Source organism: Oncorhynchus masou, chromosome 20 (assembly GCF_036934945.1).
Source record: "Oncorhynchus masou masou isolate Uvic2021 chromosome 20, UVic_Omas_1.1, whole genome shotgun sequence".
Taxonomy (NCBI): domain Eukaryota; kingdom Metazoa; phylum Chordata; class Actinopteri; order Salmoniformes; family Salmonidae; genus Oncorhynchus; species Oncorhynchus masou.
In genome coordinates, this window is record NC_088231.1 from 3,997,217 (window position 1) to 4,024,532 (window position 27,316).

The following is a 27,316-nucleotide window of genomic DNA, read 5'->3' on the forward strand; positions in this document are numbered from 1 at the left end:
TTAGTTTAGTCTAAATAAATTATTCAATATGGAATGAAACCTGAAAGACACTGCAAGCCTTGAAGACTAAAAATATGTCTATTTATTCTTTACAAATGTTAAGAGCCTTGCCAAAGAGAGAGAGAGCCCTCACCTTATCTAACCTCACACAGCGCTTAGGCTACATAGCTTCTCAAAGGTTAGCCTTTGAAACAAAGCGCCAACAACCAAAAGCCTTTTTTGCCTTGTCGTTGTCTCGCCTTAAATCACACTCTCTCAAAACGAGTTGGCTATCAGTTCTCCGCTTCTCACATTGCAGAGTGCGTCGTGTTCTCTCTCGGTCTGCTTCCCCAGTCTATTTTTAAGGTTTTATCATCCTCTGTGAGCCTTGTATAAGTCTCCTCAGAGAGGCACGACCGACATGTTGAAATGCGAACTACCTCACGGCTAGCAAAGCAGTGTGGTTACAGTACTGTAAGGATGGACCCGTTACCTCATAGAACGATGAGAGGGCACAGCCTTTGTTCCGCCCATTAAAATGCTTTTGGCTGAACTGGCCTTGGCATAGTTAGTGAGAATATACGGCCTACATTGAGCAGATATAGGCTAGTCTGTAAGCACAATCCCATTTCCCTCTCCTCCTCAAGCCTGTCTCCAGTCGACTATGAGCTGTGGGTTTGTTGTGTACTGTCCTGGCTGAGAGGGCCTTCCAGTTTGAAGGGAGGATAGGCTAGATGGGAGGTGTTTTTAGATGCTCTAATAGATTTTGGATTGGAACCAGTCTGAGGTGGATGGAGTGTTGAGTAAATGAGGAGAAGTAGGAGCTAGGGAATTTTCAGGTCCTTTTTCTAGGATATTTTAGGTACTTTTCTGTGATGAGATCTGATGACATTTAGGTGCTTTCCTTTTGAGGGCAGTGGTGTGTCAGCGGTAGATTCTGTAATTTATACAGTCAATAGTCCTCTGTCTCTGACTGTCAGTTCAATTGGCTTTGTTCTGGCACTGTGTGAGGCAAATGAAGTGTACTTTGGATTTTTCCCCTCTCAAAAGTGGCCTGATTCAGTACAAACAAGGGAAATGTGAATAAAGGTCCACGTTGTGAGGTCCGTTGATCCCTGGAGTGAGTGTGCTTTTATTTGTAGGCATTTGTGTGTTCCAGGCCCACAGAGTAACTGGCTGTAGGCCGTAGTCTCCCGAGCTGTCAGTGCCCATTTGAGAGTAGATGTCTCTCTGTCTGTTTGCTCCTTCAGTGAATGACCGTCGCTGTCAGTGCTGAGAGGCACAGGCTCTGGACCAGTATCTCCACTTCCTGAGCTTCTTTGACCTCCTGTAAGGATGTGCTTAGAGACGGAGAGATCCCAGTGATGAAAGAAGAAAAAGTCTTTGTAGAGGGTAGTCGGTGTCAGAATTTTTAAAAGGGATGAATTAGGACTGCCAATAGTCTGAGTATTTTCTTCTCATTTCTTTGCTCCATTCAATAGCAGGACAACATACAGCCCTGAGTGACACCTGAAACGCGCCTTTGTGGACGACGTCGGTTGTTTACCGCGGCGGGGGTAGGGTTACCGGGACTACGGGGTGTACCCGGTACCATCTAGCTAAGCGAATCCTGATACTCTCCATTAGCAGGGGGTCGATAGTTGACAGCCGCCTGCGACACAACGAGGAGGGGAAGGGGTTCTGGGAGGGGTTCTATAAATCACTCTGGACGAGATCCCCAAGAGAGACCTTTAAAATCCGCTCTTCCCTGCCCCGTTCCCCAACCCCCTCCTTACCCCGTCCCACCCTACTTGAACAGCCACTAGGCTACTTAGCTGCTACATTGACAGTAGTAAGAAAGAGTATGTGAACCCTTTAGAAATACCTGGATTTCTGCATCAATTGGTCATAAAATTTCATCCGATTATCATCTAGGTCACAACAACAGACAAACACAGTCAGCTTAAATGAATAACAAACAATTATACGTTTTCATACCTTTTATTGAACACACCGTGTAAACATTCACAGTGCAGGGTGGGAAAAGTATGTGAACCCTTGGATTTAATAACTGGTTGACCCTCCTTTTGGCAGCAATATCTTCAACCAAACGTTTTCTGTAGTTGCGGATCAGACCTGTACAACGGTCAGGAGGAATATTGGGCCATTCCTCTTTACAAAACTGTTTCAGTTCAGCAATATTCTTGGGATGTCTGGTGTGAACTGCTCTCTTGAAGTCATGCCACAGCATCGCAATCGGGTTGAGGTCAGAACACTGTTGTTGAATTACTTCTGTGTTTTGGGTCGTTGTGCTGTTGCATCACCCAACTTCTGTTGGCGGACAGATAGCCTAACATTCTCCTGAAAAATGTCTTGCTAAATTGGGAATTAATTTTTCCGTCAATGATAGCAAGCTGTCCAGGCCCTGAGGCAGCAAAGCAGCCCCAAACCATGATGCTCCCTCCACCATACTCTACAGTTGGTATGAGGTTTTGATGTTGGTGTGCTGTGCCTTTTTTTTCTCCACACCTAGTGTTGTGTTCCTTCCAAACAATTCCATACATCTGTCCACAGAATATTTTGCCAGTAGCGCTGTGGAACATCCAGGTGCACTTTTGCAAACTTCAGACGTGCAGCAATAGTTTGTTTGGACAGCAGTGACTTCCGTGGTGTCCTCCTATGAACACCATTCTTGTTTAGTGTTTTATGTATGTAGACTAGTCAACAGAGATGTTAGCATGTTAGAGATTTCTGTAAGTCTTTAGCTGACACTCCAGGATTCTTCTTAACCTCATTGAGCATTCTGCTCTTGCATCTTTGCATCTTCATCTTTGCAGGACGGCCACTCATAGGGAGAGTCGCAACAGTGCTGAACTTTCTCCGTTTTTAGACAATTTGTCTTACTGTGGACTGATGAACACCAAGGCTTTTAGAGATACTTTTGTAACCCTTTCCAGCTTTATGCAAGTCAACCATTCTTAATCTTAAGTCTTCTGAGATCTGTTTTGTTCGAGGCATGGCTCACATCAGGCGATGCTTCTCGTGAATAGCAAACTCATATTTTGTGAGGTTTTTTTTATAGGGCAAGGCAGTGCCAAATCTCTTCTCATTGATTGGACTCCAGGTTAGCTGACTCCTGACTCCAATTAGCTTTTGGAGAAGTCATTAGCTTTGGGGTTCACATACTTTTTCCAACCTACACTGTGAATGTTGAAATTATGTATTCAATATAGACATAAGAAAAATACAATAATTTGTGTTATTAGTTTAAGCACTGTTTGTCTATTGTCAATTTATGCAGAAATCCAGTTAATTCACATACTTTTTCTTGTCACTGTAGGCCAAGACCTGAACCGCCAGATCTTACATCAATTGAATCAAAGTCGTGTCCTGTATGTCCTCTGTGTGTCACCACACGTGGTGAAAACGTAGCTTTTTAATCAACTTAACATCAATCATAAATCATGCCTAACTGTAATAGGCTAGATTTTTGGGAATGTAGTGGTAAGAAGTCCAACATTTTGAGACTATAGTCAGGGGCCGAGGACAGTTGGTCAGGGACTGAAATGGTCTATTATTGTAACGGCGTTCTTCGTTTGTCGAAAGAGAGTCGGACCGAAATGCAGCGTGTTGGTTACTCATGTTTTTTAATGAAACAAATGACGATTACATGAAAATACTGAGACAAAATACAAAACAACAAAACGGAACGTGAAACCTATCTGGTGAAACTACACAGAGATAGGAACAATCACCCACGAAATACAAAGTGAAACCCAGGCTACCTAAATACGGTTCCCAATCAGAGACAACGAGAATCACCTGACTCTGATTGAGAACCGCCTCAGGCAGCCAAGCCTATGCAACACCACTACTCAGCCGCAATCCCAATAACTACAAAACCCCAATACGAAATACAACAACATAAACCCATGTTACACCCTGGCCTGACCAACTAATTAACGAAAACACAAAATACTAAGGCGTGACAATTATATTCAAGTCCTCTTGTAGCTAGCCTGTTAGCCTATCTGGGTTTTTTTACACTGACTAAGCTTTAATGACCGCAAATCGCCTAATTGTCAATCCATAAAACTCTGAAAAAATCACAGTGCTACCCGGGGCACCAGTCGTAAAAACAAACTGCTCCTCCACACACACCTTCTAGTCTACCTCAGTCATAAGTTATAACAGTCCCTTCATAAAGAAATGAGTGATCATATCTGAGTGCTGCTTGCCTGCCATGGCAATGGCACCCACCCAACAACGTTTAACGACGCGTGGATCTGCCAGTCCGGACAGAAACAGCCTTTGTCTCAGCAAGCCTGCGCAGGCTCGTGTGCGTGTGTGTTTCTCAACATTGTTCAGAGGGAGAGAGTTCCACTGCCGGATCCAGCTCGAGCCACAGCAGAACTAGTCTTAGGGTGAGCCAAGCCAAACCCAGTCCAAACAAGGCGATAGTGGAGCTAATTATTATCCATCTGGACTAAATATATAAACTCGGCAAAAAAAGAAACGTCCCTTTTTCAGGACCCTGTCTTTCAAAGAAAATGAGAAAAAATCCAAATAACTTCACAGATTTTCATTTTAAAGGGTTTAAACACTGTTTCCCATGCTTGTTCAATGAACCATAAATAATTAATGAACATGCACCTGTGGAACGGTCGTTAAGACACTAAAAGATTAGGCAATTAAGGTCACAGTTATGGAAACTTAGGACACTAAAGAGGCCTTTCTACTGACTCTGAAAAACACTAAAAGAAAGATGCCCAGGGTCCTTGCTCATCTGCGTGAACGTGCCTTAGGCATGTTGCAAGGGGGACTGCAGATGTGGCCAGACCAATAAATTGCAATGACCACTTGTAACAACACCTGCACAGGATCGGTACATCCGAACATCACACCTGAGAGACAGGTACAGGATGGCAACAACAACTGCCCGAGTTACACCAGGAACGCACAATCCCTCCATCAGTGCCCAGACTCTCTGCAATAGGCTGAGAGAGGCTGGACTGAGGGCTTGTAGGGCTGTTGTAAGGCAGGTCCTCACCAGACATCACTGGCACCAACGTCGCCTATGGGCACAAACCGGCCGTCGCTGTTTCAGACAGAACTAGCGAAAAGTGCTCTTCACTGACGCGTCGCGGTTTTGTCTCACCAGGGGTGCTGGTCGGATTCGCGTTTATCATCGAAGGAATGAGCGTTACCCTGCGGCCTGTACTCTGGAGCTGGATCGAGTTGGAGTTGGAGGTGGGGGTGGCATGGGGAGGTGTCAATGGACTGAGCTTGTTGTCATTGCAGGCGATCTCAATGCTGTGCGTTACAGGGAAGATGAACCCCCCCCAGAAATGTCCGGGAACTTGCAGGTGCCTTGGTGGAAGAGTGGGTTAACATCTCACAGCAAGAACTGGCAAATCTGGTGCAGTCCATGAGGAGGAGATGCACTGCAGTACTCTTGGAACTACCCATCCCAGATCCGGGAGAATTGTCATCAACTACACTAATTAGCATAGCTCAACGGTCAAAAAATATTACTAGAAAATATTTATATTCATGAAATCACAAGTGAAATATAGTGAAACACAGCTTAGCCTTTTGTTAATCACCCTGTCATCTAAGATTTTGAAATTATGCTTTACAGCCGAAGCAAGACAAGCGTTTGTGTAAGTTTATCGATAGCCTAGCATAGCATTATGTCCAGCTAGCAGCAGGAAGCTTGGTCACGAAAATCAGAAAAGCAATCAAATTAACCGTTTGCCTTTGATCTTCGGATGTTTTCACTGACGAGACTCCCAGTTAGACAGCAAATGTTCCTTTTGTTCCATAAAGATTATTTTTATACCCAAACTACCTCTGTTTGTTGGTCACGTTATGTTGAGAAATCCACCGGAAATAGCGGTCACGACAACGCTGAAAAAATGTTAAAATTATATCCATAATATCGACAAACATGGCAAATGTTTTTTATAATCAAATCAAGCTGTTTTTCAAATATCTATTCGATAATATATCAACCGGGACAATTGGCTTTTCAGTAGGATCGAGAGGAAAAATGACTACATCTGTCTTTTACACAAGAATCACTCAGAGCCCTCAGCTGGCCACTTACGCAATGTGCTCGTTTACGTTCATTCTTCAACATAAAGGTGTGAAACTACATCTAAAGGCTGTAGACACCTTAGGGAATACGTAGAAAAAGTAATCTGGTTGATATCCATTTCAATGGCCAATAGGGATGCATAGGAACACAACGGTTTCAAAATAAGAGGCACTTCCTGATTGGATTTTCCTCAGGGTTTTCGCCTGCAATATCAGTTCTGTTATACTCACAGACTATATTTTGACAGTTTTGGAAACTTTAGAGTTTTCTATCCTAAGCTGTCAATTATATGCATATTCTAGCATCTGGTCCTGAGAAATAGGCCGTTTACTTTGGGACGTTATTGTTCCAAAATAAAAATAGTGCCCCCTAGTTTCAAGAGGTTAATGCTGCTGGTGGCCACACCAGATACTGACTGTTACTTTGTTCAGGGACACATTATTCAATTTCTGTTAGTCACACGTCTGTGGAACTTGTTCAGTTTATGTCTCAGTTGTTGAATCTAGTTATGTTCATACAAACATTTACACGTTACATTTGCTGAAAATAAACGCAGTTGACAGTGAGAGGACGTTTCATTTTTTTCCTGAGTTTAGATTGTTTTGTGTTAATGTCTCCAAGTAGCCCTAGACTAGCCGTCAGAGTTGCCTTTGGGTCTATATATAATATCCACAGAAGTAGAATCTGTGGAAAGCTGTCAGAGGAGACTATAGTGTTTTCTTTTCTCAGCGTGAGAGGAGGGCAGGTTAGATGTAATGCTGCACTTAGCCTACTGTAGGATACTGAGGCCGAGCAGTTGCCGTACCAGGCAGTGATGCGACCAGTCATGATGCTCTCGATGTTGCAGCTGTAGAACCTTTTGAGGATCTGAGGACCCATGCCAAACCTTTTTAGTTTCCTGAGGGGGAATAAGCTTTGTCGTGCCCTCTTCACGACTGTCTTGGTGTGTTTGGACTAGAGGTCGACCGATTAATCGGAATGGCCGATTTAATAAGGGACGATTTTCAAGTTTTCATAACAATCGGAAATCGTTTTTTTGGGGCGTTTTTATTTTATTTGACTAGGCAAGTCAGTTAATAACACATTCTTATTTTCAATGGCGGCCTGGTAACGGTGGGTTAACTGCCTCGTTCAGGGGATGAGCGACAGATTTCGACCTTGTCAGCTCGGGGGAACCGATCTTGCAACCAGTTAACTAGTCCAACGCAATAACGACCTGCATTTCTCTCGTTGCACTCCACAACGAGACTGCCTGTTACGCGAATGCAGTAAGCTAAGGTAAGTTGCTAGCTAGCATTAAACTTATCTTATAAAAACAATCAATCATAATCACTCGTTAACTACACATGGTTGATGATATTACTAGATATTATCTAGCGTGTCCTGCGCCGCATATAATGTGACTGAGCATACAAGTATCTAAGTATCTGACTGAGTGGTGGTAGGTAGAAGCAGGCGCGTAAACATTCATTTAAACAGGACTTTCGTGCATTTTGCCAGCAGCTCTTTGTGCTTCAAGTATTGCGCTGTTTATGACTTCAAGCCTATCAACTCCCGAGATGAGGCTGGTGTAACCGAAGTGAAATGGTTAGCTAGTTAGCGCGCGCTAATAGTGTTTCAAACGTCACTCGCTCTGAGCCTTCTAGTAGTTGTTCCCCTTGCTCTTTATGGGTAACGCTGCTTCAATGGTGGCTGTTTTCGTTGTGTTGCTGGTTCGAGCCCAGGGAGGAGCGAGGAGATGGACGGAAGCTATACTGTTACACTGGCAATACTAAAGTGCCTATAAGAACATCCAATAGTCAAAGGTTAGTGAAATGGAAATGGTATAGAGGAAAATAGTCCTATAATTCATCTAATAACTACAACCTAAAACTTCTTACATGGGAATATTGAAGACTCATGTTCTCATGTTCTGAGCAAGGAACTGAAACGTTAGCTTTGTTACATAGCACATATTGCACTTTTACTTTCTTCTCCAACACTTTGTTTTGCATTATTTAAACCAAATTGAACATGTTTCATTATTTACTTGAGGCTAAATTGATTTTATTGATGTATTATATTAAGTTAAAATAAGTGTTCATTCAGTATTGTTGTAATTGTCATTATTACAAATAAATAAATAAAAATTGGCCGATTTTAATCGGTACTGGCTTTTTTGGTCCTCCAATAATCGGTATCGGCATTGAAAATCATAATCAGTCGACCTCTAGTTTGGACCATTCTAGTTTATTTTTATTTATTTCACCTTTATTTAACCAGGTAGGCAAGTTGAGAACAAGTTCTCATTTACAATTGTGACCTGGCCAAGATAAAGCAAAGCAGTTCGACACATACAACGACACAGAGTTACACATGGAGCAAAACAAACATACAGTCAATAATACAGTATAAACAAGTCTATATACGATGTGAGCAAATGAGGTGAGATAAGGGAGGTAAAGGCAAAAAAAGGCCATGGTGGCAAAGTAAATACAATATAGCAAGTAAAACACTGGAATGGTAGATTTGCAATGGAAGAATGTGCAAAGTAGAAATAAAAATAATGGGGTGCAAAGGAGCAAAATAAATAAATTAAATACAGTAGGGAAAGAGGTAGTAGTTTGGGCTAAAATATAGGTGGGCTATGTACAGGTGCAGTAATCTGTGAGCTGCTCTGACAGTTGGTGCTTAAAGCTAGTGAGGGAGATAAGTGTTTCCAGTTTCAGTGCTTTTTGTAGTTCGTTCCAGTCATTGGCAGCAGAGAACTGGAAGGAGAGGCGGCCAAAGAAAGAATTGGTTTTGGGGGTGACTAGAGAGATATACCTGCTGGAGCATGTGCTACAGGTGGGAGATGCTATGGTGACCAGCGAGCTGAGATAAGGGGGACTTTACCTAGCAGGGTCTTGTAGATGGAGCCAGTGGGTTTGGCGACGAGTATGAAGCGAGGGCCAGCCAACGAGAGCATACAGGTCGCAATGGTGGGTAGTATATGGGGCTTTGGTGACAAAACGGATGGCACTGTGATAGACTGCAGCCAATTTGTTGAGTAGGGTATTGGAGGCTATTTTGTAAATGACATCGCCGAAGTCGAGGATTGGTAGGATGGTAAGTTTTACAAGGGTATGTTTGGCAGCATGAGTGAAGGATGCTTTGTTGCGAAATAGGAAGCCAATTCTAGATTTAACTTTGGATTGGAGATATTTGATATGGGTCTGGAAGGAGAGTTTACAGTCTAACCAGACACCTAAGTATTTGTAGTTGTCCACGTATTCTAAATCAGAGCTGTCCAGAGTAGTGATGTTGGACAGGCGGGTAGGAGCGGGTAGCGATCGGTTGAAGAGCATGCATTTAGTTTTACTTGTATTTAAGAGCAATTGGAGGCCACGGAAGGAGAGTTGTATGGCATTGAAGCTTGCCTGGAGGGTTGTTAACACAGTGTCCAAAGAAGGGCCAGAAGTATACAGAATGGTGTCGTCTGCGTAGAGGTGGATCAGAGACTCACCAGCAGCAAGAGCGACCTCATTGATGTATACAGTTGGTGATGTGGACCCCAAGGAACTTGAAGCTCTCAACCTGCTCCACTACAGCCCCGTTGATGAGAATGGGGGCGTGCTTGGTCTTCCTTTCCCTGTAGTCCACAATCATCTTTTTTGTCTTGATTATGTTGAGGGATAGGTTGCTATACTGGCACCACCCGGCCAGGTCTCAGCCTGTAGGGAGGAGGTCAGTCTCGTAATTGTCAGTGATCAGGCCTACCACTGTTGTGTCGTCAGCAAACTTAATGATGGTGTTGGAGTCATGCCTGGCCACACAGCCGTGGGTGAACAGGGAGTACACGAGGGGACTGAGAACACACCCCTGAGGGGCTCCCGTGTTGAGGATGAGCGTAGCAGATGTGTTGCTACCTACCCTCGCCACCTGGGGGCAGTCCTTCAGGAAGTCAAGGATCCAGTTGCAGAGGAAGGTGTTTAGTCCCAGGATCCTTAGCTTAGAGATGAGCTTAGAGGGCACTGTGGTTTTGAACGCTGAGCTGTAGTCAATTAATAGCATTCTCACATAGGTGTTCCTTTTGTCCAGGTGGGAAAGGGCAGTGTGGAGTGCAATAGATTGCATCATCTGTGGATCTGTTTGGGCGTTAGGCAAATTGGAGTGGGTCTAAAGTTTCTGGCATAATGGTGTTAATGTGAGCCATTACCAGTCTTTAGAAGCACTTCATGGCTACGGACGTGAGTGCTACGGGTCTTTAGTCATTTCGGCAGGTTACCTTAGTGTTCTTGGGCACAGGGACTATGGTGGTCTGCTTGAAACTTGTTGGTATTACAGACTCAATCAGGGACCTGTTGAAAATGTCAGTGAAGACATCTGTCAGTTGGTCAGCACATTTCCGGAGCACACATCCTTTTGATCCATCTGGCCCCGTGGCCTTGTGAATGTTGACCTGTTTAAAGATCTTCCTCACGTCGGCTACGGAGAGCGTGATCACACAGTCATCCGGAACAGCTGATGCTCTCATGCATGCCTCGGTGTTGCTTGCCTCGAAGCGAACATAGAAGTGATTTAGCTCGTCTGGTAGGCTCGTGTCACTGGGCAGCTCACGGCTGTGCTTGCCATTGTAGCATGTAATAGTTTGCAGGTCCTGCCACATAAGATGAGCGTCGTAGCCGTTGTAGTACGATTCAATCTTAGTCCTGTATTGGCGCTTTGCCTGTTTGATGGTTCATCGGAGGGCATAGCAGATTTCTTATAAGCTTCCCGGGTTAGAGTCCCGCACCATGAAAGTGGTGGCTCTACCCTTTAGCTCAGTGCGAATGTCACCTGTAATCCATGGCTTCTGGTAGGATATGTACGCACAGTCACTGTGGGGACGACGTCCTCAATAAACTTATTGATGAAGCCAGTGACTAATGTGGTGTACTCGATGGCATCGGAAGAATCCCGGAACATATTCCAGTCTGTGCTAGCAAAACAGTCCTGCAGTGTAGCATCTGCTTCATCTGACCACTTTTTTATAGACCGAGTCACTGGTGCTTCCTGCTTTAATTTTTGCTTGTATGCAGGAATCAGGAGGTTAGAATTGTGGTCAGATTTGCCGAATGGAGGGAGAGCTTTTGTATGAGTCTCTGTGTGTGGAGTACAAGTGATCTAGAATGGTTTTCCCTCTGGTTGCGCATTTAACATGCTGATAGAAATTTTGGTCAAACTGATTTAAGTTTCCCTGCATTAAAGTCCCTGGCCGCTAGGAGCGTCGCCTCTGGGTGAGCGGTTTCCTGTTTGCTTATTTCCTTATACAGCTGACTGAGTGCGGTCTTAGTGCAGGAATCCGTCTGTGGTGGTAAATAAACAGCTACGACAAATATAGATGAAAACTCTCTTGGCAAATAGTGTGGTCTACAGCTTATCGTGAGATCCTCTACTTCAGGTGAGCGAAATCTAGAGACTTCCTTAGATTTTGTGCACCAGCTGTTTACAAATCTGCACGATCTGCCGCAAGCTGAATATCCATGTTGGCAAGTAATACTGACTGTGAAGGCAGATTTCCCAACTGCCGTTTGGGTATCCTTACGAGGCACCCTGCTCTGTGTCCTCTGTACCTGCGTCTCTTTCTCCTGCCAATGATGGGGATGTTGGCCTTGTCGGCTGTCTGAAGTTCATCCTGTGCGTCCTGCTTGTTGAAGAAAAAAATCTGTCCAATCCGAGGTGAGTGATCGCTGTCCTGATATTCAGAAGCTCTTTTTTTGCCGTAAGATACAGTGGCAGAAACATTATGTACAAAATAAGTTACAAATAACACGAGGAAAAAAAACACATCATAGCACAATTGATTTAGGCGCCCGTAAAACTGCTGCCATTTCTTCCGGCGCCATTTGCCTTCTCTTCCCTAACAGTTGAGACTCAACTCAAACATTTGAAAAACAACCTAGCTTGTGAACAAAACAAGGTAAATAGCCAAGAAAAACAAGGACAGAGTCTCACTTCAGTAGACTTTAGTTTCAAGTAAATTAGACCTGCCACGGTGGCTGCTGGACCCAAAAGTTAATTTTAGGCCCTGGTCTGAACTTATGGGTTTAATTTTACCCCAGAGTTTGTGTGTGTGTTTGCTTCTGGAATGTGTATGTCAAAGGGCCATGTGGAACCAGTGTGTTTGGGAGCCCAGCTAAGTGGCGATAACCAGGCTTTCCAGTCGTGGCCTCGTTTTGATAGAAAGATTGTGAGGTTGGCGTGGGGCCACAGCATACTAGCAGAGCAGGGGGGCAGATTTGAGCCCAACTGAGAGGGCAGCAGTGTTTATGACCGCATACCAGCCTCGCGGCTAAGCTAGGGAGACTGAGGGTGTTAAATTGTGATGGTGTTATTACTACCATTCGTGGTCGCAGTGTGTGTGACGAGGGGAAAAGGAAAATGAACAAAGGCTGAGCCTCTTCCCAGCGCTGCCGTCCTCAGAGTTATAGATTTAAAGATTGGGTTCCGCTCAACACTATGAAGGCACCACGCGGGTGAGTGTGTGTGTGTGTGTGTGTGGGTTAATGAGTGTGTCCTCTGGACGTAGACAGTGTGTGCGGAAGACAGGGTTTATGGTTTATTATGTTTGTTGACTTGGCTGTATAAGGAGGAGTAACTGTAAACTCTCGTGTGTGTGTGTGTGTGTGTGTGTGTATAGAGTTGGGCTGTATCCAGTTTACTACCTTCTTACTGTGCCTGTGCCATCCCAGGATATACATTATTACTGGTAGTGCACACAAGGGGTGCTGTTTTTTTTTTCAAATGTAAAAAACAAAAGCCCCCCAAAAAATGTTATTTACCAGAATGCTAACATGTACTAAGGAATCCCCATAGGGGATGCTAGGTAAACGTTAACGAGCGCATGCAAACATTTTCTACTAAGACATCTCATAAAGTAATGCAAGTATCTCTAAACACAGTTTGCAGCGCACACACAAAACAAATATTAGACCGCAGGGATCTTCATCTAGGAGGGGATTGTCTCTGTTGCTGTCACCAAGAAGCTTGATCTTGCAAGCTAACGTGGGCCATTTAGCAAAACCCAGCTGGAATGAGTTCATTTGGCACATTTTAGATAGTTCACCTAATAGTTATATCAGTTTTGAATTTCATACAAGTGTAACTTGTTCACCTCACTTAAGTTGCGCCGCAGGAGTGACTCACCTCAAGAAGCTCCCGTTTTGCTTGTTGTGCATCTTTGTAAACAAACACACTTGACTGGCTTAAGCAGCTGTTTTGGGAAACTAGTACCGGTAAGCTTCATAATGAAAAATGATCTAACAGGCGAACTGATGAACGTGATCTGCTTTGTCTATTTCCTAGTGCACAGGTTGACTGCAGGTATTTATTTAAAATGGACAAATATTCAGATTTATATATATTTTTAAATGTATTGGAAAATCCATACAGAGGATTTTTCTAAATTCCCGGGATATGGTAAATATGGTATACCACCCAACCCATGAAAATAAGAGAGCCGCACACTCTCAGTATAGCAACGTTTCGACAGCCAAGCTGTCTTCATCAGGGTATGATCACAAACACTGCGGGATGACTCGTTTATGTAGTGTCAAAAGTGTCTGTAATCATGGCCAAGAGTGGCCTAATCATTGGTTAATTATCAAATATTAAAATGGCATACAAAGAACAGCATACAAACAACAAATGGATAGCATACAATCATAAATTCATTTTCGACTACACAAGCTTACAAACAATTGCAATGGCAAAGTCACAATAATCACAAGAATGGCTCCGGATCAAAGTCTATGTTGAGACCGAAGGGAACAAGGGTCTTTAAGTTAAAGATCCAGGCAGCCTCTCGTTTTAACAGAAATTATCAAGGTCACCACTTCTCCTAGGGAGGGTGACATGTTCGATGCCAATATAACGCAGAGACGAAATCGAGTGGCCTGCCTCCAAGAAGTGGGCCGCAACTGGGTAAGTAACGTTTTTACACCTAATGGTGCTACGATGTTCAGGGATACGTACTTTTAATTCACGCTTTGTTTTACCCACATCATCTTTACCACAAGGACAAGTTATAAGATAAATAACTTCCTTAGTGGAGCACGTAATAACACCTTTTATTGGGATCAATTTCCCTGTTTGTGGGTGTTTGAAGGATCTACATTTATAAGTGCCATTGCATTGAGCACAGCCATTACATTTGTAGTTTCCATCCAGTAGGTGTGCAAATAGACTTTGTTCAGGAATATCTTGGGGTGGTAAATCAGAGTGTATCAATTGGTCTCTGAGATTTCTGCCCCGCGAGAATACGACCAAGGGAAGGTCCGAAAACACATTACCGAGACGATCATCGGATTTTAGAATGTGCCAATGTTTGTGAACGATTCCCTTAATTTGTTCAGAACACTTTGAATAGCGGGTAGTTAGAACACAAGAATGCCTCATTTTGCGAGACTGACCTTGAAAAAGGTCATGTTTTGAATTTTCTCAATGGCAATATTAATCTGATCATTTTTGTAGCCCCTGATCTTTGCGTCTCAGCCATATTTCTGTCGAAATCTGATTTGTTTTGTGCAAATTCTTTTGATTCGACAGAATTTGCTGTAGGGCAAACTCTTTTTCAAGGGAAGTGGGTGACAACTATCAGCCCTCAACAAACTGTTACGATCAATAGGCTTTCTGTAAAGATCAGTGTATAGAACATTCTCTTCACACAAGATCAGAAGATCAAGAAAGCTGATTTGACGTGTATCAGAATGCATCGTAAATCTCAAATGATCAGAACAGGAGTTAAGAAAAGCATGGAAAGCCTGGAGCAGTTTTGCATCACCTCTCCATAGAACAAAATGATCATCAATATATACCACCTAACCCTAGCATGTGCGTGTGTGTGTGTGTGTGTGTGTTTTGTTTCTCTTTTCCTCATTTTATTCTTTCTTTCTTCATTCTCCCTCTGTGTGGGAATTTTTTGTTTCTCAGGAATTGTATTTTCCTCATTGGACACATTATCTTTCTTTCTTCATTCTCCCTCTGTTTTGGAGAATTTTGAATGGAATTTTCAGTTGTGGATCTACCACCACACTATCACACTTATTAACTTGTCGTTTTTGCAAATTAAAAACAAATAATATATAGGACAACTTTGGGTGACATTGCCACAATGTTGGAAGCACGGAAATGTCTAAAATGTAATTGTATGCAGTAGCGTTAAGACTTCCCTTCACTAGAACTAAGGGGCCTAGCCCAAACCATGAAAAACAGCCCCAGACCATTATTCCTCCTCCACCAAACTTTACAGTTGGCCGTATGCATTCAGGCAGATAGTGTTCTCCTGGCATCCGCCTAGTCACCTTTTGCCGAAATTCACCAAAATAGGTGACCTACATGATTTGTGTAGATCCGATGAGAAAAGTTTCAGGGGGGGCTTTTGAAGCGTGTTTGGAACAATACTGGCTGTATCCAAGGCTCAGCAAATCGTAACCGCAGAATGCAGCACGCGACTGAAGAGAGAAGAGACAACCAATTTGCTAGTTACAACATCTGCTCTGGAAAGACAGCAGAGAGTAGAAAGGCAGTTTGCCATTTACAGCCGAGCGTCCCCTGAACAATAACGAAGAGCTCGGTCTCCTGACCACGGAGACGGTGGTGAGAAGGCGATGAAGCTTACTTCATGAGTTGTAACCGAAAAACAACTGGCATTTGGAAAGTTTGAGGTGAGGGATAAAGTGTGGTGGAACAAGTATTGTGAGCGTTTTAAGAAACGTTATCTTGCTATCTGGATCAAATTATCAAATTATCCGTTCGCTAAGTTAGCCAGAGAAACCTATAGAGGTGAAAGAAACACCACACACTTTTCCTCGTTCTCACTTGTTCAATACAGTGGATAAAAAAGGGGCATGCCAAGTGTACTCTGCCTGAAAGAGATAAATTATGCCAACAAAGGGTCTCATGCTCTGCTGCTGGCACATTGTAGAACAGATGTCCACAGGCAGAAAGTGTGCAGTGTAATAACCTGCAGAGTAGCCCAAAGATATTGCTTTTGTTGTGTTGAGCTCGACAGTACCACTTTTGTGTGAGTGAGGGGGGAGTATATATATTTTTTTTACTCAGTAAACATTATTTTTGGACACATGTATCCTTGTGCACTTGATCAATGTCTATCGTATCCACTGTAATAGAGCAAAAATAGAATGCCTGTTAGAATGAAACAATTTCTACTCTGTTTTTTCCCAAGTGCAATATTTAGATGTGTGTGTGTGGTCACAAGCGTTCTATTATAAAGGCTGCCTTGGCTAACTGCAATATTAGTGTATTGTTTTTTTTGTTTTTTCAAGACTTGGGTCAATTGCAGTAAAGTCTAGGCAACAAATAACATTGGATTGCTTGCTTTACATTTTTTAGCTGTTAGTTAGATTCACATTAAGCACTTATTTTACACACACACAATTCGTTGTTGTTTAATTAGTTAAAACCTGCATTTCCCCATAGAAGGGATTTTTTTGCATGTTTCGGTGCAACAAAATAAAGTGACACCTTTTTTGGGCCCTCGCCAGTTTGCATCCCTGCAGACTGCCAGATGGTGTAGCGTGATTCATCATTCCAGAGAACGCTTTTCCACTGCCCCCAATGGTGGCGAGCTTTACACCCCTCCAGCCGACGCTTGGCACTGTGCATGGTGATCTTAGGCTTGTGTGTGGCTACCCTGCTATGGAGACCCATTTCATGAAGCCCCCGACAAATATTTATTGTTCTGACATTGCTTCCAGAGGCAGTTTGGAACTTGGTAGTGTGTTTTATAACCAAGGACAGCCGACTTCAGCACTCGCCGGTCCTTTTCTGTGAGCTTGTGTGGCCTACCACTTCGCAGCTGAGCCATTGTTGCTCCACTTCACAATAACAGCACGTAAAGTTGACCAGGTCAGAAATTTGACGAACTGACTTGCTGGAAAGGTGACGGTGTCCTGTTGAAAGTCACTGAGCTCTTTAGTAAGGCCATTCTACTGCCAATGTGCTCAATTTTATACACCTGTCAGCAATGGGTGTGGCTGAAAATAGGTGTTCACTCATTTGAAAGGGTGTCCACATACTTTTGTGTATAGATAGATCTATAACTCACGTTTATATGCTTTCCATGCGAATGGAAAGCATGTCTAAGAAGCAGTATGTGCGCTATTTTTATGCTTTCCGTGTTTATTTTCTTCTGCGTCTTTTACTTTCGAATTTGTACACTAGCTTCAAACCACTGAAAATACAATATTTTTGGTTCCTGAAAATATATTTTACAGCGATTTAGATGGTACAATGATTCTCTACACCCCTCAAACTCTTATGGACCAAGTGGCGCAGCGGTCTATGGCACTGGCGTCACTCTGTCCCTAAGAGTTTAAGGGGTGTAGAGAATCATTGTACCATCCAAATCGCTGTGAAATCTCTTTTGTCTGGCGCAGCGGTCTAAGGCACTGCATCGCTGTGCTAGAGGCGTCACCACAGACCCAGGTTCGATCCCAGGCTGTATCACAGCCGGCCATGATTGGGAGCCCCATAGGTCGGCGCACAATTGGCTCAGCGTCGTCTGGGTTAGGGGAGGGTTTGGCCGGGGTAGGCAGTCATTGTATATAATAATTTGTTCTTAACTGTCTTGCCTAGATTAAATCAGGCCCTGATTTTAGAGGGGAACAATGAAAAATTGCAGTGGATCTAGCTTCGAGGTCCATAATTGAATTGATTTATTATTTAAACTTTATTTGACCTGGGACACTAGGTGGGTGCAATTATTTATCAGGTAGAACAGAAAACCAGCAGGCTCCAGACCTCGTGCTCTACACTGTTGTATTGTTACATGAACTGAAATTAGGTGAACTAATTGAATTTTAGCAACCAGGAAATGGTGTTGCACCTTTTAAAATCGAGTGGTTTTGACCATTTTGGAGATTTTTACAGCGTGAGCTTCTCTTCTCATCCACTTCAACATGCAGTGCTATTATGGTGGTGATCTTGAACAATAAAATCTAATGTAAGCCCCGATCAGCAGGTATAGCCAGATGAGAGTTGTCTCCGGTAGGTAAAACACAATTTTCAACAGCGCATTTGTTAACAATAACCTAGGAAATTACATTGTCACTGTACTAATAAAGACTAATATTGCTCAATCCATTTTACAAGCATTCAAATGCTGAAGGTGCCGTCAGTGATGTGCAAGATCAGGAATAGGCCTACCTCAGTGATATTACGCAAATAACAAATGTATATGATCATGGTGGCCTGTTCTCGTCAATTCACTCTACCTATTGTCATCACTACTGAGTTCCAGCCTTATCAAAGATTTCTGCTGGCTATGAGAAATTGTCCAGTACTCTCTCAGCCCAATAGTCACAAACTGTCCTGTGGTCAATCTATTGCTTTATCACATCCCCTAATCCATCTCTCTCTCTCTCTTTCTCTTTCTCTCTCTCGTTGCAGGATATCCATGAGCTCCGATTTCCAGCACTACAGTTTCAGGATGCCTAATATCGGGTTTCAGAACCTTCCTCTCAACATCTACATTGTGGTGTTTGGGACCGCCATCTTTGTCTTCATTCTCAGCCTTCTCTTCTGTTGCTACTTGATAAGGTATGATCCACACTGCTACGTCCTAGTTGACAATAGGCTAGTTTCTATAGTCTCCTTTGAAAATCTTGATTTGTTTTTAGGTTTCCTTGCACCGGTGCCAGACAGTGTAGATTCTGGGTTATGACATTTGTTTGTGACCCCATATTTGACATCAACAGAGCCTCACTCCAATATTTACAGTGGCCATTTTTTTGTGTTTGCACACTAAGTGTAATAAACCACAGATTCTTAAAAGCTGATTGATGTAGGCTAAATCTATTTCCTCGAGAATGACTTGCCATATCCAATTTTGAGTCACCGGTGTTTTTAATCTCAAACCCAGTGGTCAAAAAATTACTTTTGTTTTTCCCATATGAGATGCAGCATTTTCACTGTAACCTCATTGGTTATTGATATACCCACACCAATAGGTTAGGTGTTAAATACATCCAGACTGCGAGTGAATTCACAGTCATACACATTTCTAAAAAGGCCTTGCTCGAGTGTCATTACTCTGCCAGTACATTGGCTCCGGTCTTATGTTGGATGCCATTCGAACATCGTACTCAAGCCCCCCCCCATTTCGCCTCCCAGGATGGTATGTCCCACCATGTGATGGTCTGCTCTGTTTACAACAACACTGTGCGTCCCAAATTGCACCCTATTCCCTACATAGTGCAATACTTTTGTCCAGGCTGCCTATGAACACGGCTTTCTCCCAAACACAAGTAGCCTAGCTGTGCTGTTTTACAAGACCTCGGTGTACTAGAGGGACTATTTGTGTCTTTCAGTCCAAGCAGTGCATGTTTCTCTCTCAGCATATTTCCCCTATGAAAGAGGGTGATGTTTTTAATACAGCTTTAAGCCAATATAACGTGAGAACAGAGGGATAAACAGCATAAGAGAGGAGAGGAACACAGACAGATGGTACAGCTTGGGAGAGAAGGACACTTCTTTCACCCCTCTCTCCACCATGTCAGTGACTGTGTCCCAAATGGCACCCTATTCCCTATATAGTACACTACTTTTGACCAACGCCCTATCGGCTCTGGTCAAAAATAGCACACCATATAGGGGATTGGGAGTCATTTGGGACGCAGGACAGGCTGTTCATTGTTCACACTAGTTGACTTTGAAGACCTGAGCTGCTTTGCGCACAGGCAGAATCACAGAGGGTTAGCCAACATTTAGGCTACTTTAACACGTGCAAAGGTGCTCATGATATGGGAGTTGCTAAACTGTGTTGCCAGCCTGCTATCATCAGATTTGATGATGAGACTAGAATTTGTGCATTTTCAGGCTCCCAGCATGCAACACTCAGCGGGGGTACCAGGCAATCTGGTAGTCCATCAGCTGCATATAAAAAAAAATACTTGTGTCCACAGCAAATAAGGCTGGATTTGTCTGAAGTGTAAGCTCTGTTACCTAATGTGTTCAGGCTACAGGGTTTTGAACTCAAACTATGACCTAGCCTCACCTTTGCGGCTCCAAACAAAGCTACCAAGGCTTTACAACCAACCAACAAGATGTAATGCACTAATTAACTGCAGCAGTGTTTTTAAAGTAGTTGAGAGCCCAGATGGACAGGAAAGCGCCAGGTCTGTCTTACGCTTAATGAAATGGCTTAAGTAACTGAAGCAAGTCCAATTATTAGCCAAAAGTAAATGCATGTTATCCAAGACAGGTCAATCTTATTTGCTGTCATCAAGGCCTAAAAAACTCCTTTCTTGGTGGTCTCGATTTAATGAAACATTGGCATACTGGGTCTAAATTCAATCTGGGTTGTTTTAATTTCCTTTTGTTGTGTTTTATCATGTTCTTCTCAAATTAAACGTTTTTCATAAAGGCATAAAAAAAAGATTTAACAGCCCAGTTTGGAGAAGGTATCGCTGACTTGATTATCTGAACTGGAAAAAAAATCCCACCAGAAAAATAATATCCAGACTTGTTCTCCCCTGCTGAAACATTTTATAGAAACATCTGTTAAAAACTGCTTAGCTGCATAATCACTACCACTACAACTCCCAACCTTGAAGAGGCTTGTGTCGTGCCTCATGTTAAGTCCTTAGGCATCCTCTCTTCTCTTAGCTGGAAATCCAAGGGCGTCTGTGTAGATGTTGGTATAAATCCAGCACAGTTTATGCATGCTTCCAATTGGCTTCCTATTTGCTATATAATGCACTACTTTTTACCAGGGTCGATAGGGCTCTTAGCTCTGAGTGGTTAACCAGCGCTCAACATGGCTGAACCTTGGACAACGAAATGAGTATTATCTCCTTAAAGAATGGCCCCTTCAATACGTTTGAAGTCCCAGACCTGGCTGTATTATATTGCTTGCGGAGATCTTATTGGCCTGCCACTCTAGCCCCTCTGGTCCAATCACGGTAGTCCTGAGCACTGTTGCCATGGTGGACAACCATGGAACGTTCCAATGACGTTGGAACTCCGTAGCATTTCTTACCTAAAGTAGTGAGAAGCAGCATGTCTCAACCCAAATTCACCCTGCCCTTTACCTAACCCGGCGGGGGAGATGGTAAGTGTGTGTCTGCTTTTGTTTCGTTGTTTTGCCCCTCCCTCCTCAAGACAAACTATGAAATTGATGCAGTGTCACGATACAATTCTGTGAGGGGAAAAGGTGGTCGGATTACCAAGTAATTTATAGACAAACGCTGTCCCAAATGGCACCCTATTCCCTATAGTGCACTACTTTTGAGCAAGCAGAGCCCTATGGGCCCTAGTCAAAAGTAATGCACTGTATAGGGTGCCATTTTGGGACCGTTTTTACTCTGAAAGGCTTCTGACGATGCAGTCTCCCTTTCTAACACGTGGCCCCCATGGTTCCCTAAACCACAAAACCACAAGGCCTCACTGGATAGGCTACACTTCCCATGTATATTAACACAGAATCATTTTGATTTTCCTTGACCCAGTTTCATTGCCTTTAGAGACCAATGGACGAAACACTGAACTTGAAGCCCCCTTCACATCACACCGAGGCTCCAGTGTGGCGTTTTCCCTAGATACAGATCTAGGATCAGCTTCCCCCAATCCTAACCTTAACCATTAGTGGGGAAAATGAAAAACTACCCATAAATGCTCGTCTTTGGTCAACTTGACCCTACTCCTCACAGCCAGTCCACAGATGATCCTCTAAAAGCTGAAAGCCTCTAAAAAAGCCTCTAAAAGCTGTCCCGGTGTGACCCAAGCAAACACGGCCCGGACAGCTTGACATGAGGCTGAACGTCACAGGTAGACTCGACTCCCTCCTCTCGGTCAGTCCCGAAGTCCACACACATACGTGAAATAAGCCTGTGGCTGGCGAACACACCACACGTACACACACGTTGAGGAGTGTTTATGTTGCCCAGCTCTGTTTTAGGAAGTCCGTTACATTATTTTAGTGTCGGAGTCCATGGAAAGATCGCATCCCTAAGCACCACGTGGCCCTTCTGTGGTCTCCTGTACTAAATGTTACTGAAACTTTGAATCTATCCCCCTCACTACCATGCTAACAGGGCCACTCATCAAATCCACCCCTGACCCCTCACCTTTGACCCCTGACCTCTGCCCCTTGCCCAATGGGAGTCTCTGCACCTTTTACCCGCTGCTATTTTTCAGAAGGTGTCAGTCTCTGGCCTAGAACTGTGCCGCTGTGTGTTGTTACAGATCCCTCAGCCTCTCGCTCTGCTCCGAGAGGTTAAGGTTACTCGTGAACGGAGGTAAATCTTCAGCGCGCATGTCTCTCAGTCGCTGTCTCTTTTTCCTCCCTGTTCTTTTATTAGGAACACGTTTCTAGTATTGAGTTGCGCCCCCTTTTTGCCCTCAGAACAGCCTCGATTCGTTGGGGCGTGGACTACAAGGTGTGCAAGCATTCCTACAGGGATGCTGGCCCTTGTTGACTCCCAACGCTTCCTTAAGTTGTGTCAAGTTGGCTGGATGTCCTTTGGGGCGGTGGACCATTCTCGATAGACACGGGAAACTGTTGAGCGTGGAAAAACTCAGCAGCAGTTCTTGACACTCTCATCCCGGTGCGCCTGGCACATACCCTGTTCAAATGCACTTAAATCTTTTGTTTTGCCCATTCACCTTCGAATGACACACACACACACAATCCATGTCTCAATTGTCTCTCAAGGCTTAAAAGTCCTTCTTTAACCTGTCTTCTCCCCTTCATCTACACTGATTGAAGTGGATTTAACAGGTGACATATGTAAGGGATCATAGCTTTCACCTGGATTCAGTCTGTCATGGAAAGGGCCTGTGTTCCTAATGTTTTGTGAACTTTTTTGTGTATATCTATCCCTCCTACTACTGTCTTTCGATTCTGTTTTTCATTCAACATGTTTTATTTTTTTGTTGCCTTTTTTTGATTTGTGCTGAAGTGAATGGTTGTTGTATGACAATCCAAACCTACCACTGGAGCTATCTATGATCTTCCTTTTAACTTCAGGTGATGGGGAAATGTCTAAACGGAGTTTATTTGTTTCTAAATGTCTGTTAATATCCAAGCTAGCTTAATGTTAATGCACTACGTGTATTAACTGTTCATAGTAAAAATGTTCACAGGGTGGTATATACTCACCGTTTTCATAGTGTTTTTGGATCATTTCCCATTCACAACACTTTTCAAAGGGGTTATTTATCTTAAGAATATGGACTTCCCTATGCTTGGCTGCCTCTCTCTTGAGTTGACCTTAGTACTCCTCTCCCATTTGGTTAACATTGTCAGGCCCTCCTAAAGGGCCTTAGCTCCCCCACCAAAGATGAAGGTTAATGTGCCCAGTCGTTTCCTTTCCTTGTATTCTATCCCCTTCATCGCTGACCTAAGGACTTTAAAGGTGAGAGTAAAATATCAGAGCCCTATCCAGTCCTATCACCCATCATTGCTTGTGAAGGTCAAGGGAAGAAAATCAAGAAAGGAAGTTTTTTTTTTTTTATTGGGGATGTACTGTAGTAAAGCAAAGCTCCCATTTCTCCCACACAAGTGATTCATCTGTCTCTCCTTCTAGCCTAGTCAGCAGTAACGAAGGCCACTACGGTAAAGTCAAGACAGGAGCTCTGGTTAGATAGGCACTCTCACGTGAAAAGCATCCCTGCTGCATTCACACGAACGATGGTGATAAAATCACGTGGCCTGCTGGCAGAAACCGTCCGTGGGGGGTGCTGAAGAGTTGCTAATGTAACAGGGATGATTGGTTTAAAGGGGATGTATCCTAGGCTATAACCACCTCAAGCTGTCAGTTGTGGTACCTTTTTTTTATGTTAGAGAGAGAAAGCATTAGTCACTCGACCTGGCGGACATTTTGTCTAAGCAGTCCAGTTTGGACCAGACCATTTGCCATTCAGTACGGGGGGGACACACACATTAAATTGAGTTGTGTCAAGGTGTGGAATTCCCACCTAGTTGTGGCAGTGGAGCTGTGCCACAGCACGACTGCTGACCAGTGCTCCGTCGAAGTCGTCATAAGGTCGTCCGGGTGACGTTTGAGTGAGATTGAGTTTGGTACTGATAGGTGGGAAGTAGGCTATGTTTTGGTTTGGTCGGGGTTAGTGGGGGAGGTGTATAACAGTGTCATTAGAGCCAGAAGCAGCCAAGCCATTGGTTAAATGTCACCGTTCACAGCTGTGAGATGTTTGTGATATCACACCGTTTGTCCCAAATGACACCCTATTCCCTATATAGTGCACTACTTAAGACAAGAGCACATGGGGATTTGGGATACCCGCATTGTGAAATCAAATGGGTCTGTGGGCAGAACGGGTGACCTACCCGACCTCGGGCCATTCCATTTCATAGACCGTAAAAGATAGCAGATCCAATCCTTTTCAAAGGCCATTTTTAAAATGCCAAGTGGAACCACTTATGATGACAGACAGTATTTCCTGTGTGTGTATATAAAGAGTTCATAGGGAAAGGCCTGGATTCAATTCAGTGGTTATTACAATGACCGTAGCGTTTATCTTCCATCAACTCATCTGGATTGATTTATGACTTCAAAACTAAAGATTTAAAAAAAATGTGAAGGTTAAGATTGAATCCAGGCTACCGTAGTCAAGATATTGTACAGGGGTGAGTTTCCTGAAAGTTTTGTGGCACTAAAATCATTTTTAATCCAATGTATACCAGGCTAGTTCAAAACTGCAGCACTGCCATCAAGGTCTGTTTCTACAGCGTCTAAACAGTTGAATTTGACTTGCTTTTATTTCCGTGCTGGAGATTTGAATGGACATTGTTAAATCAGCCATGTTTTTCTGCCCTGAATGCTCTCTATCTATACAGTTGCTCACTTCCTGTTTCAGGGTCTATTGACTTTCCACTGTATCTGAATGTAATGTGAGTGCAACTGGCGAGTTGTAGCGGCTCCTTTTACTAATTGAAGAGATGCTGTGTTTCTCTGCGTTGTCCCTGCAGGTTAAGGCACCAGGCGCACAAGGAGCTGTATGCATACAAACAAGTAAGAGGCCCGTCGTCTACGCACGCGTGTGCACACACACACACACACACACACACAAATACATGTTTATTTTTCTCACAGTATGTCACTGTAGCCTATAAATCCTCTGAACACACACATTATATAGTACACACCCTTAATATACACACTGTAGAAGGCATCGGAGGAGAAACAGAAGGATTGTGGTTTATTTTGGGTTAGTTTCAATAGAAGTGGGGGACTCGCCCTTCATCAAATGTACGGACAGTTTTAGCCAGCCAGCCTGCTCAAAAGTAACTTCCGGTCGTAGCTGTACTACTTCCTGTCAGAAGACATTTCCAGATGCTGTGCATGAAATAGCAGCAAGAAGCATTGCTTTTGTTGATATGCCTTTTCAGTGAGTGGTGAGGGCTTGGTGCTGAGCCACACAGGACCGTAACTGCCTGTAACTGAACTGAACTCTACTGTCCATTCACACATCACCATTCTTCTAATACAAAAAGAAATGAGTATTGGATTCACTTCTGGATGTTTCCTTTGAGAGAAAGTGTGTTTTATGTTGTCTGTTCTAATTGTATGCTTTTTTTCTCTCTTTCCCCCCTCAGGTTATACAGAAGGAAAAGGTCAAAGAGCTAAATTTGCACGAGGTAAGCACTTAACCTTTTTCTTGTTCCATTGTCTTGTATTCTATTGATCTCATGGTTACATGGGCTTTGAGTTGATATTGTTTAGCATTGCACCAGGTGTTGAAACGCTTTGTTGTTGTCATTGGAGCGGACATGGACATTCTATAATGCGACTGACGAGCTCAGCACACTCTGTGCTGTACACCCCTAATGTAACATTAGCAACGGTGTTTGGTCGTCGTACTGAGCTGTGCTTCTCTCGAGCTCAGCACACTCTGTGCTGTACACCCCTAATGTAACATTAGCAACGGTGTTTGGTCGTCGTACTGAGCTGTGCTTCTCTCGAGCTCAGCACACTCTGTGCTGTACACCCCTAATGTAACATTAGCAACGGTGTTTGGTCGTCGTACTGAGCTGTGCTTCTCTCGAGCTCAGCACACTGTGCTGTACACCCCTAATGTAACATTAGCAACGGTGTTTGGTCGTCGTACTGAGCTGTGCTTCTCTCGAGCTCAGCACACTCTGTGCTGTACACCCCTAATGTAACATTAGCAACGGTGTTTGGTCGTCGTACTGAGCTGTGCTTCTCTCGAGCTCAGCACACTCTGTGCTGTACACCCCTAATGTAACATTAGCAACGGTGTTTGGTCGTCGTACTGAACTGTGCTTCTCTCAAATGCAACCTTTCAGACAGCAAACGCCACGTTTTTGTTTCACCATTATTTAGAAAATGATTGCAATTACGTTAGGGTTTGCGTTAGGCTCGGCTCCTTCGGGGGTATCTCACTGCCAGAGCGTGCGTCGTGTTGAAGCTGTAATATGTCACCTTTTTTTGGGCGACCCTTACCCAATTCACATAGAAATATGAGTTATAGATCTGTGGTTCTCATTGAAAGCAAGTCTAAGACGCAGTAGATATGTTCTGTGTGTGCTATTTACTTTTGGTTTTGTACACCAGCGGAAAATAATACAACATTTTTGGTTATGGAAAATCTATTTCACAGTGGTTTAGATGGTACAATGATTCTCTATTCACATTTTTGCAACCAGGAAATGGCGGAGTGATTTTTGCATAGTGCACCTTTTTATGATCGTAATAATTACAGGCATTGAGCAAGGTACTCTGTACCAATCCCACCACAGGACGGAAACACAGAACCAAACAGGTGGAGGCTGTGGTAGTGGGTGGGTACAAGAAAATGCGACCGCATACTATCGCGTAACCAACAGCTGTAGAGAATGTGAGTAAAACTTGATCCGCTTCAATATACCATCATAATAAGGTAGAAAGTGTTTGTAGAATATGATTGGTGTGACGTCAGCTAATGCATATACTCTGGTTTCCTGTCTGAACAGGCTGAGCTTCATAAACTGTAAAGTCGCTGTTGGTCTGGTGTTTACAGTGATTGTTTTGGGCTTTCCTGCTGTGTTATATGGGTCCCATGACATACATTTAGGCTACTTATTGATTTAGAAACATGTGATCTTGATGAAGCAGATGTATCATTGTCGTCTGAAGCAAACTGGTTGTTCAATAGCCACAAGATCCCTTAGGTTTCTCTTGAAAAATTTGTATCTCAACTAGACTGCTGCTAAAATGACAATGTTGTTTAAATAGCGAGGGAACCCCTTTATGCAAAGTGGACCTGTCGAGACAC

General features: G+C 43.5%; 1 protein-coding gene across 2 annotated transcripts in view; it reads left to right on the forward strand.

The window, feature by feature from the left end:
- LOC135506706 (RING finger protein 24-like) overlaps positions 1 to 27,316 on the forward strand; it is a 60,537-nt gene that overhangs the window by 17,393 nt on the left and 15,828 nt on the right. Inside the window, exons 1-4 of one of the 2 annotated variants that reach the window (XM_064926045.1) lie at positions 12,285 to 12,534; positions 18,470 to 18,619; positions 25,011 to 25,053; positions 25,638 to 25,679. In XM_064926045.1, coding sequence (XP_064782117.1) covers positions 12,518 to 12,534; positions 18,470 to 18,619; positions 25,011 to 25,053; positions 25,638 to 25,679 — 252 coding nt within the window. In that variant the 5' untranslated portion in view covers positions 12,285 to 12,517. Of the gene's footprint in view, positions 1 to 12,284; positions 12,535 to 18,469; positions 18,620 to 25,010; positions 25,054 to 25,637; positions 25,680 to 27,316 lie in introns of those variants that run through there. The other variant, XM_064926046.1, reaches the window with a different exon arrangement.